Below are 12,388 nucleotides of genomic sequence, written 5' to 3'. Positions count from 1 at the left end.
AATTTCTATCAGTCATTAAGAAAAAGATAAAACTAAAACTATTCTTATAGGGACCAAAAAAAAAGGCAATTTGCAAAGAAGAAATACAATAAATAAATACATTTTTAAAACCTATACAACTACACCTATAAACAAAAAATTTTCAAATTAAATAATAACAAAATATTTCAACTATCAAAGATTAAAAAAAACCTATTCCAAATTAAGTCAAGGATGTGAGGTAACAAACATTCTCATCCACTGCCAATCAAGATGTAAACTGATGCACACTTTTTGGCATGTAGGAGAGAAGAACACTTACCAAATTTTAGCATACACATACCAATTTATTTTATGAATTTAAGCAGAGGAAATAATTTCAGAGGTATGGAAAGATATATCAATAAAAATATTAATCCCTGTATTATTAGCAATTACTAAAATAGGAAATAAACTACATCGGTAGGGGATGGGTTAAATGGACTATAGTTTATACATACAATAGAATATTATATAGCCTTTAAAGTGGATAAGATAGATTTGTAGGTATTGACATGTAAAGAATTATACTATATATTAACATGGAAAGGGAAAAGCATACTACAGAAAAGTGTGGCATTTTGAATATATATGTTAAAATGTATATTTTCACTTGTCTTGAAAGTTAAACACCAACTATCAACAATAATTAATTTTAAAGAATGGGATTATTGTAGATATGGTGTTGAAGGGCAATGATGACATTCCATATTGTTTGAACATTTATAAAATGATGTATTACATTTATAAATGGAATATCTAAGTAGTAAAGATATTGGCAGGTTGGAATAAAGAAGAGGAAACGAATTCAAAAGCGAAAAAAAAAATCTCCGAAATTGTTAAAGGAACACTATGATCCTGGAGGTGGGACAGAGAGATGGAAATCAGTGACTTCAGTCATTCTCTAAGATACCTTTGTTGAACTCAGTTGTTCCTCTCAACCCAGTGATTATGCCAAAACAAAAGCATCCTTGGGGCTTGAAGTGACTACTCAGAAAAAATGCCAGAGGCACATGGATCTTTGGAGGTAAATAGAAAGCACTGTTCGACCCAAGTGTTAAATGCTGGTGGGTAGAGGGCCTGATGGTGGAAAAGGTAACTATCTTAGCTTAAAGAGTGAGACAGTCTTTCTATTCATTTAGTCAAGTAGAATCAGAGAACATTAGAGGTGGAATAACCTTGAAGATTGCCTCATGCCCTCTGTCAAATTCCGGTTTAGAAAAGACAAAGAACTTGCCCAGTATCAGAACTTGTCGATGAGAGGAAGTGTTGAGGGGAGAACCATACCACAAGTCTTCCCCCATAGTTTTGTTGACTCTTGGAGGAAGCTCACTCCTTGTATTCCTGAAGTTTTTCTGGTGACTCAAAAAGGATCAGGAAAAAGCCATCTTTTCCTTGTGTTTTTTGACAATGTTGTCAGGCATAATCCAAAAAGCAGGAAGCCTAAGCTGGGCAGTTTATCACCTTGATGACTTTTTAGAGATATAGGCAGATGGAACACCCACACACTCTTTTTCTCTTGTTTTTTCCCATTTGATAAACTTCTCCTTAACATTCTAGGGGTAAATTCTGTTTAGAGAAACACAAAATAAGACCCGTATATACTTCAAAAATACGTTTCTAGCAAAACTGTTAAGATACCATCTTGGTAGAGATGATAAACTACAATGATAGCATTAGGGCTACCAGAACTGGTTATTGCTGAGCAACATAGAATGGAAAGTTCTATCTCTCATCCCTGAACACTAATTTTATCTCCCCATTTCTTTTCTCTAAGTCCAAAGACATTCAATTCCTCCATTCTTTTTCATCTCCCACTTTATCTCTGGATTCTATTTGGTCCTCTACAATAGCTCTAGAATGCTTGCAATTCTATCCTATTCATCCCTAATACCCATCTTTCATTTTCATTTTTTCCTCAAAATCCATCTCTAATCTTGTTTTGCTTCACTGGCTCATGCTCTTTCTCCTATCTTCATCTCACTCCATCTTTCCAAGGTAATGGAGAAGCCAAGCCACAGGTCCACAGCAAAGGGAAGTTTTAGGGAAATGAATTGGGAAACATCTGCAGCATAGTAGAGTTGTCAGACATGGGCAGTTAGTCCTAAAAGGGAGGTTGGAGGACAATACAGTTAAAAATGATTACACTAAAGACTGGTAAGCAGCAAGATGAACTAATGATCTAGATTAGAACCATACTCACCTACCAATAAGGGAAAAGTAGGATGAGGCATCACCAAATGATTTGCATTTATTGATATGGATTGGCTTAACTAAGAGGTTTGGGGGATAAGAGTGAGAATTTGGAGCAGAATTTCATATTGAGCATTCTGGTTTTTTGAAGTGTTGAAATAATATTTAGATACAAATATTTATCTTTTCAAACGATTTTAAACATATGGGGAAGGATATGTGTGGAAAATTTATTTTTGTATCTTAAGGTATATCATCTGTGTTAATGGAGTTTTAAAATATTTAAATTTAAATTATGGGAGCTGCACACAGGGATCATTCTCTCCATAGTTACTAGTGAATATATGACCATACTGCTTCCCTTCTATCCACTGTATATTCTGTGGGATCTTTGTGTGATAAGAAATGAAAGAGCTGCTTTTTCTCAGCTTGTAGATAATTGATGGGGGAAATAAAATAAACCTTATCTCTAGGCATATGTCTTATAGGCAGACATACCGTACTTGATCTTGAGGGAATCATATGAGCTTCAGTGAGAAAGTTTGCTGGAGATATTTAGAAACCCAGGCTATAAAAATCCAAAGCACACTTCCCTGGGGAACGTGAAACTGGGAGTATTCAGGGCCTCCTAGGCTTCACAGCTACCCAGCAAAGGAAGAACACAGCAACTGAAGTTGTAATTTGTCAGGGTGACTGGCTTGGCAACACCTACACACCTATTGCTTGTAAGTAGGCAGAACTTCTTTGGAAAACAATAACTATTACCTAACAGAAAATGTCCTCATGTTCAAGGAGATAAAAGCAATTATGGACCATATGTCCTGGTCTCAGGACCCCGACAATCACTCCCTTAGTCCAGAAAGAGACAATGTGCAAAGTACATTCAAGACCTCCTCAGGCCAGTGACCGCCTCCCCATTAGCACCCGCCGGAGTGCACCCTGCACATCAGGGTTCCTAAGGCTGTAGATAATTGGATTCAGCATGGGGTTGATTACAGTGTTAAAAATTCCAATAGCTTTATCCTTATCTGAAAGCTTGGCTGAACCCAGTCGCATATAGTTAAAGATGCCTGAACCATAAAATATGATAACCACAGTGAGGTGGGAGCCACAGGTGGAGAAAGCCTTCTTCCTGCCCTCCACTGAATGGATTCGTAAAACAGCAGTTCCTACGTGGGCATAGGAGGTAACAATGAGAGCCACGGGGGTACCTGCCATTATGAAACCCACACCGAAGAGCAGCAGCTCATTGAGTTGGGTGCTGGAGCAAGAGAGCTGGAAGAGCTGTGGGAGGTCACAGTAGAAGTGATTGATCACATTGGGGCCACAGAAGTTGAGTGTGGAGATGGCCACAGTGTGAGTCAATGCATTGGTGAAGGCACAAGCCCAGGACACAAACACCAATATCCTCTGGACAGCCTGGCTCATGCGGGCACTGTAGGTGAGGGGCCGGCAGATGGCCAGGAATCGGTCATAGGCCATGACTGTCAACAGGAAGCAGTCAACTCCAACCAGGAGATGGAAGAAGAATAGTTGTGTAAGGCAGGCTCCATAGGGAACTGTATTTCTGTAGGACAAGAGACGACCCAACATTGAAGGAATAGTGACAGTGATGCACCCAACATCCAGCACGGACAGGTTCCCAAGGAAGAAGTACATGGGGGTGTGGAGTTTGGGTTCCACCAAAATGGCTGCCAAAATGCTGAGGTTGCCGCCAACTGTGACCATATAGACAAAGAGGAAGAGAACAAAGACAATTGGCTGCAGTTCTGGTGCCTCCACCAGGCCCAGCATGATGAACTCAGTAATGACTGTTCCATTGACCCCAGATTTTGGCTTCATGAGTCCCTGCAAGGAAACATCAAAAGAGTGAAAGAATCAGTCCTCTCAATTATTTTTTTTACTCCACAAAAAGTGATAGCCCTCTTCTTACTGCAAACGCTCTGATACGTTCTCACCTGCCCAAGTGAGGATTTCCTACTCCCTAGGAAATACCACACTAGATAATTCTCCCACTACAATTATCTCACTGCATTTACCTCTGAACTGTGTGATTAGATGCTTGGCATAATTTACTCTCCACCCCAAAACGATCCAAACAAAAATAAAAATGCAGATTCTTCAAAGAAACTAGCAAATATCTAAAACCCCAATCCACAAACTGGATCTTCCACAAGTGTGGAGATCAAATAGGTGTGTGGCAAGCAGTATATAGAGGAAATCCATGACAGCAGAAGAACCTATACAGGTATAATTCTCTAAAACAAAGAGCACTTGCTGAAAAAAAAAAAATCCTCGTTTGTAACAATAGTAGTAGGGTGGACAGTTTGGCACCATTACCTTCCATGGTCCTAAGTTGGACTCCAGAAGTAGAAATAGGATTTAATAAAGAATCTCACAGGCAAGCTTCTTTTGCAGGTTAAAGATAAGACATGAGCTTGGAGGTGGTGAATAAGGAAAATACATCATTATCAGTTCCATAGTTACCTATCTACATTGACTACAGACAAAGGATAAAATACTCATCCACACCCTGAATCATAAATTAATTCATGCTATCCTGGAACATGACCTTAGCTTCTACCCATGCAAGCCTCTTTCAAAAAGCTGGTCCAGGAAAAACTTACTTCATTCAAGGATTCAAAACAGTAAAAGCACAGGATCTACACAAGAATTCCACAGAAAAAGGAAGGAAAAAATAATACTTTTTTAATAAAAAGGGATGAAGTTCACTCCACAGAAGAAGGAGCCTTGGAGCAGATGGAAATTGTGACCAAAAATTTCAACATCAACTGGAAAAAGCTTAGTGAAATATTTGCTTACATAAAATAAGAAGATGAAGTAAAAATACAATAGCTGAGATAATGGATGGCAATGGGGATGTGAAACATGAATTAAATGAGTACAGTAAATATGTTAAATGGCAAAATCACTACAGAAAGAAAAGCAGATTTAGAAATATCACAAACAATACAAATTCAGATAGACATTAAAGAAGATGAGCAAAACTGGAAAGAGAGGGGAAATAATAGATATAGGGAGAGGCAAAAGACACCCAACATATGTAGAATTGGAGTCCCCAACGAAAAAACTAAAATAATGGAAAAGAGTAATTACTTGAAGGCAAAATTTAATAAAAATTTTTCCAGAAATTAGAGAGCACTCAACTCTACAAATTGAAAAGGCACCCTTGTCCGTGGAAAAATGGATACAAAGTGCCAGCACTGATAAATACCATTGTAATATTACTAGATATAAATGATTTTTAAAATGAAAGAACAGGTAGTCAGGCAAAAAGGATTGTCAATTATAAAGGAACGAAATTATGCTGGAATCTAATTTTGTTCCCCAAAGCACCATTCAAAGCTAAACTATAATGGATAAATGCTTGCAATGCCCCCAAAGAAAAAAAAAATGATCCAAGAATGTTGTAATTATTTAGGCTATCATTCAGATATAAAGATAATCTTACAATGCAAGCATTCAAGTATGAGCACAAAGAAGGGAAAAAAGGGGGGCAAGGGGTTGCCTTTGGGTGGGGCTTTGTGGGTTTGAGGGGGGCTGGGGATGGGAAGAGGGGTAATATTGTCCAAAAATTCGGGGGAGGGAGGGGCAACATACAAACATGGGAGAGTGTCAGGTGTCCGTTGAGAACAAAATGTTGAGAAAATCGTATCAAAGTATAAGTAGGAGGGACACCTGGCTAGGATGCTCAGGGGGTATGGTCTGATGCGGGATGGACTCCGGGGGAATAGCTGAAGGCTCATTTTGCCAAGGTGGGTTGTACCATTGGGAAGAGACCCAAGAAGTGAGAGTTGGGGTGGACCCACATCCTGGGGAGGACTAATGCCGTCAAATAGAGAGAACTGTATCTCTCGTGAGAAAGGATGGCTCCCAGGGCATTAGGGCAGTTGAGAAAGTCAGGTCCTGAATACTGCTGCAAGTATCTCTGGACATGGCTTCTTGGGAAATGGAGATTGGCTGGCGTTGTGGGCCTCAAGGGGAGGGGGAAAATGGATGTGAAATGGATGGAACCAAGGTAAATATGGGGGCAAGAGAGGAGTTCTGTGAGAGTACACGAGGATGAATATAAAACATGTAATATTACACCAGAAACATATAGGGGACGACAGACTAATAATGTAAACCATAAGGCAAAACATAGGATAACTAAAAAATTTAGAAAACTGTACAATTTAAAGTATGGACCACATATTAAGCACAGATGTCACCTTGTTTGAAAGCTATTGTCCCGGAATCTGTACATCAGTATCAGGAAATATGATATGAATAAGCTAAAAGATTATTGCTGTGGAAGGGAAAAGGTTTTATGGTGGATCTGGGGAAGTACTGTATCTTGTATATATGAATTTCGGTGATCTAAGACTCTTGTGAAGCTGACATTATGTTGGGATTCACTTTACAGGAAGTTTTGGATCACAGACTGGTTCAACAATGGCAGCGGAGGAATACTGATATAGGATGTTATTGACAGGATATATATGGCTGACAGGGAGTTATACAGGGCATATGCCCAGGGTATATAGTAATGTCTAGATATACTCATAGTGGAAACAATTAAAAACAACAGCTGGGGCGGGTACTGGGCGCCTGGCCGGGGGGTCACGGTCATGGACCCTGGGGAGCAGCGGCAGTCCCCCAGGGGCAACAGCAAGAACCAGGAAGGAAGGAGGGCCCAACAGTGGGTTCCTGATACTAATGGCTATGCTTTTGAGCCTATACACCTGCAATAAGAACAAGGCCTAGAGTAGCACTGTGCCTGGGAGTTTCCTCCTGACAGCCTTCATGTTACTCAAATGTGGCCACTCTCACAGTCAAACTCAGCATGTAGATGCAGTGCATTCCCCCCAACGTGGGACACGACACCCGGGGATGAGCCTCCCTGGCACCGAGGGATCACTACCACATACCAGCTGAAGATGCAACTAGAAAATGACCTTGAATTAAAGGTTCAATATGGATCAGCAGAATATCCCTGTCTACATATAATAACATGACTGCAAAATGCTGTTTGACCTAATATAAGGGGGAAATGGAAAGAAGAAATGAGAATATAAGGCTATGAGTCTCTAAAAAAGAGTCTAGAGGTTGTCAGAAGGAATGCCCTTATGCACAATTGAGCAGAGTCTAAGAGACAGATAAAGTAGATACAACCCCAGGTATTGGTTCCTTTGAGGGATAAAGAGACCCACAGGTTCTATGGTCATGGCAGATGGGGTTCACTGCCATGGCAGATGGCCCTTCTTTGGAGCTGGTGTTTCTGCGTGATGGAATTGGACTCAGAGGGTATCTCTTTTCACAAGACTTGCATGCTACTTTATTGGAATTGTAGTTGGTGCCGGGGTTTAAGATATATTTAGGGGATTTGAATCTCTGGACTGATAATATGACACCCAGGCCTCAACAGACTTCAGCTCCTACACTTTGATTTATTGGACTTACCCCACTCAGCTAACATGGAGTTGAAGAAGGTCAACCACCACACCATGGAGCCTAGAGTGTCTACAACTGAAAGCAGGAGGAGTGCATCCAGTATCCATGTGGACTCTAAGCCCCCACTTGACATAGATGTGCAATGGACACAACCAATCCAATGTCCACAGAGAAAATGTGGAATGGGTGGGGGAAGGGTAGCCATGGTGGCTGCTGGGTTTGGGGAATGGGAGGAAGAGATGAGATGTGGAGGCGTTTTCGGGACGTGGAGTTGTCCTGGGTGGTGCTTCACGGACAATTACAGGACATTGTAGATCCCCCCAGGGCCCACTGGATGGAACGTGGGAGAGTGTGGGCTATGATGTGGACCATTGACTTACGGGGTGCAGTGATGTTCAGAGATGTACTTACTGGGTGCAATGGATGTCTCACGATGATGGGAGAGAGTGTTGCTGTGGGGGGAGTGGGGGGTGGGGGTGGTGGGGTTGATTGGGACCTCATATTTTTTTAATGTAATTTGTAAAAATAAATAATTTTAATAAAAAAAAAGAAATATAGTTGAAGACTAGCCCTTCTTGAAAAAACAATAACTAACAGACTTTTGTGAGTAAAGAGAAAAGTGGGAAAACTATAGTATAAACTGTGATGTATTTTAAATATATTTAACTATAAGACTAAGACTAAAACATTGTTAGAAATTATAGGTATAGAGTAGAATGCAAATAATTTAAAAGTCTAACAAGGTAAACAGAAAGGGGAAGGGGAAGGGAGAAAGGAAGTGGAAGGAAGCATAAAAATGCTGATTTCCTCATCTTCTACAGCTGAGTGTTAAAAGCTATCATTTACACCTGATAAATTATGTAATAAAGGTATGAGTACACAACCAGTATAAAGTAAAAGATTAAGGTTATATAATCAAATAAATCACATGTGGAGGAGAAAAGGAAAAGGGAGAAGTAAAGGAAATACACTAATTTCTTCACTGCTTATAGCAGGGAGTCAATGGACACTGAAAAATAAAATCAAACTATACATAAAGTCATTGTATAAAGGCAACCACTAAGACAAACCTTCCAAATTATCAGAGAAAAACACATACAAAACAAAATAAAGCAAGCATTAGACTATATAGTGAAAGAATTTTAAACAATAAAAACAAAAGAGCATAATATAATAGAAAAAAATAAGATCAGACATACTTAAAACAATAAAGTTAAAAGGGTAAACTTGATTAGAAAAGAGGAAAACAGAAGTTCAATAGACCTTTTTTTAGGAAAAATGAAATTGATAAATTTAAAAATTAACAAAAAGAAGAAAGCACAACAGTACAAAATAATAACTAAATAATAACTGAAAATAGAAAAATAACTACAGTTACACTGCAAGATAAAAAGCTTCTTAAAAGGTAATTTTGCTCAAATGTATGCAAAAATATTTTGAAAAAAATTGACAAAATGAATAACATTTGATAAAAATATAATTTATAAAAACTCATTCCAGAAGAGCTGAAAAAAATTGAGATAGGCTAACTACACTAGAGAAAATAGAGAAAGTTATCAAAGATTTATTCCATTCCATCTCCCTCAGCACTTACACCCAGAAAAAAAACAGCAAGAAGACCCCACAGGGAAATTATGCCTAAAGTTCAAGATATAGGTCATTTCAGTGTTACTTAAACTATACCAGAATGCAGAAGTCTGGCAGGGATCCTCAAACCAGCCCCAGGTCTGATGATCCACTAGGAGAACTGACAGGACTCAGCATACAGTCACACTATATGCTATAATTTATTAAGGTGAAAGGATTCAAAGCAAAATCAGCAAGGAAAAAAGGTGCTTGCAGCAAAATCTGGAGGTAACCAGGTGCAAGCTGCCAAGAGTCCTTTCCCAGGAGAGTCACAGAACATACTTAATTCCCCCAAAATGAATTGTGACAATACATGTGAACTGTCTACCAGGTAAGGACATTAGAGCCTCAGTACCCAGGGTTTTTATTGGGAGCTGGTTATATAGGCTCCTTCTAACATATACCAAAATTCCAGACTCCCTGAAAGAAAACAGTTGTTCAGCATAAACCAGTTTGTTTGCATAAAGAGTTTAGGCACAGTAGCCAGTCTGATCAGTTCTGGGAGTGGAAGGAAGCCTTCCAAAAATCCAAATCCCCAGAGGCCAGCCAAAAGCCATCCTGGCAAGCAGGACTTTCTATGAATAGCAGTTTCAGGCCTTCTATGTTAACTTTTTCTTGCTCCCAAAGAAAAGCATACCAAATTATGTTTATGGAATTATTTGATAAATGCTAATGGAAATATCTTGCACTCTTGGAAAAACAAAGTTGGATCCATGCCTCATATCTTTTGCAAAAATAAACTCTAAACAGGTCAAAGATTAAATCTACAACTGCAACCATAAAATTATTAGGAATAAAACATGGGAGAATTTTAATATAAAATTCTCAAAGTACAAAAAATGTAAAAATCAAAATTTATGAAACTGTTAAAAATTCAAAACTTCTGCCAATTTAGCTAAACTAAAGTTACATTTCCCAAATCCCATTTCCTGTATGGTTCTAGTTTAGGGTTGGTCATAGGGGAATTTGCATGGCATTTGGAAGGCAGAGTAAAGCATCAGCAATTAGCCTCTGGAGGTGGTCTTTGGTTAGAGCTGGGGAGAGACAGACACAAAGGTGCTGCTGGGTTCCAGTTGGTCCTTGCTTTTTTATTTTCTCTGTGTAGCACTTCTCTTCCTGATAAATGCCCTGCTGACCAACAGTGACCAGATGCTCTGCTATGAAATCACAGAAGCATTAGCTATGAAAAGCCATTAACCCTCCAGATTTCTACCCCAGCTCCCTTGCACAGTTCCACTCCAGCAGCTAGGCTCACCTACCCTCCTGCAAGTCCCAACTCTTTCACCACACCAAAGGTCAGCAACAAACTTTCTCTCCTCCTTTTCCAGATCTTTGTTTCCCCTGCTTCTCTCACTTTAAATGTAGTTTAAAGTCTAATTCCTATAACAAAAACTATTCCATAATACTCATCGTGGCTCAGCTTCCTACTTGAACCCTAATTAATACACTTGATTGATATCAGCATAATTAAAAGACAATAAACTTGGAAAGAATTTGAAACTCACATATGAGATAATGGACTAATTTCCCCTATATAAAAAGAACTACCTCAGAAATAAAGAAACACCAATAGCTCATAGAAAAATGGGTAGATAGCATTAACAAACATTTCACAGATTAAAAAAATATAAATAGCTCTTAAAATATGGAACTATGACCAAGTTCACTCTTCATTAGAGGAAAGCAAATCAGACTATACTAACATGCCCTTTTTCTCCTATCAGACTGAAAAATATTAAAAAGTTTCTAATACATTAGGGTTAACTTGCCCATCACTGATTCCCAGTAGGCTAACCTTTTGTAAAGCTCCATGGGTGTCGGTTTCTCTTAAGGTAGTTGATCCTGATTCAGTGCTGAAGTGGAGCTCCAGATGTAGGTTCTGCCATTTTGCAGAGCTACAGCTCCAAGATTTGGAACCCAAGCCCTTAAATATACCAGGAAGGAGCTGGTATTTCCCTGTTCCTGCAGCCCCAAGAGGATGGGGTGCTGTCCTGGAATGTGACGGACAGGAAGGAGTCACATCCTCCACACCGCTCCTTTCTCTATGAGTTTTCCTTCATTCCTGCACCTCAGCAGTTCTGGTGGTATATGTCGTTGGGTCCCTCCTTCTTGTTTACTTCACAAGGTGTAAGGAAGTAGGCCCTCTCAGAGATCATCAGTGGAATGTAATTTTATATACTCTCAAAGGAAAAAGGGCAGTTTGGTAATATTCTTCAAAATTACAAATGTGTTTTTCCTTCTACCTCGCAATTCCACTTCTGAGAATTTATCTAATAGATATACTAGTACAAGTAAGAAATGACGTGTATTAGGATATCTGTTGCACCATTATATAAAACAAAATTTGTTATATAAAACAAAATTTGAAAATAGCCTAACTATTGATTATTAGAGGGCTGGTTAAAGTAACTATGGTATATCCTTATAAAGAAATGCTATGCAAACATAGTAAAGAACAAGGCAGCTCTTTCTGTGCTGTTTTGAAAAACCACAAAGCTATATTATTCATTGTAAAATACAACTTAAAGAATGAAGTATAGTATGTTTTGGTTTACACTAAAAAGAAGGAAAAGAAAACACAGGAACAGTTTGCTTGTAAATATACATATATATCAAAAAAAAACAGGTGATAGGATGAATAAATAAATAACAAATCAGAAAAACAGAAGAAATATTGAATAAATCCATTAATATAATCAAATAGACCAACATCTAGGCAAGCATAAACAAGAGAAAATTCACAAATACAGTTAGGAGCTAGAAAAGTTTATATTCATAAATATATAAGAATAAAATTAAATTTTAAGAGAAAAATGCTTATAACTTTAAACTTTTTATTTTCAATAAAATAGGCATAATTATAAGAAAATCTAAGTTAACAAGATATGTCAATTGTCCAAAAACCCAAATAAACCATAAATATGTAGGAAATTGAAATATATATATATTTGTCAAAGAAATAATTACCCTGGTAGCAAGCTCTAGGCTCATAAAGCTGTTGGGAGACATTTTGCTTAAACATCAGTAAATAGAATATTTTCGTGCTATATAAATTTAGCAGCAGCATAGAAAAGCCATCCCAATACTTTTTATGTAG

At 38.3% G+C, this 12,388-nt stretch overlaps 1 protein-coding gene across 1 annotated transcript; it reads right to left on the bottom strand.

Moving 5' to 3' along the window:
* Positions 1 to 3,105: 3,105 nt before the first annotated feature.
* On the bottom strand, positions 3,106 to 4,065 carry LOC101441888 (olfactory receptor 3A1). The gene has a single exon (XM_004476272.4). It carries the CDS (start codon positions 4,051 to 4,053, stop codon positions 3,106 to 3,108), a length of 948 nt encoding a protein of 315 aa, XP_004476329.2. The 5' UTR covers positions 4,054 to 4,065.
* Positions 4,066 to 12,388: the final 8,323 nt, after the last annotated feature.

This window comes from Dasypus novemcinctus, chromosome 21 (genome assembly GCF_030445035.2).
Source record: "Dasypus novemcinctus isolate mDasNov1 chromosome 21, mDasNov1.1.hap2, whole genome shotgun sequence".
NCBI lineage: Eukaryota > Metazoa > Chordata > Mammalia > Cingulata > Dasypodidae > Dasypus > Dasypus novemcinctus.
This window is presented reverse-complemented; position numbering and strand designations above follow the sequence as displayed.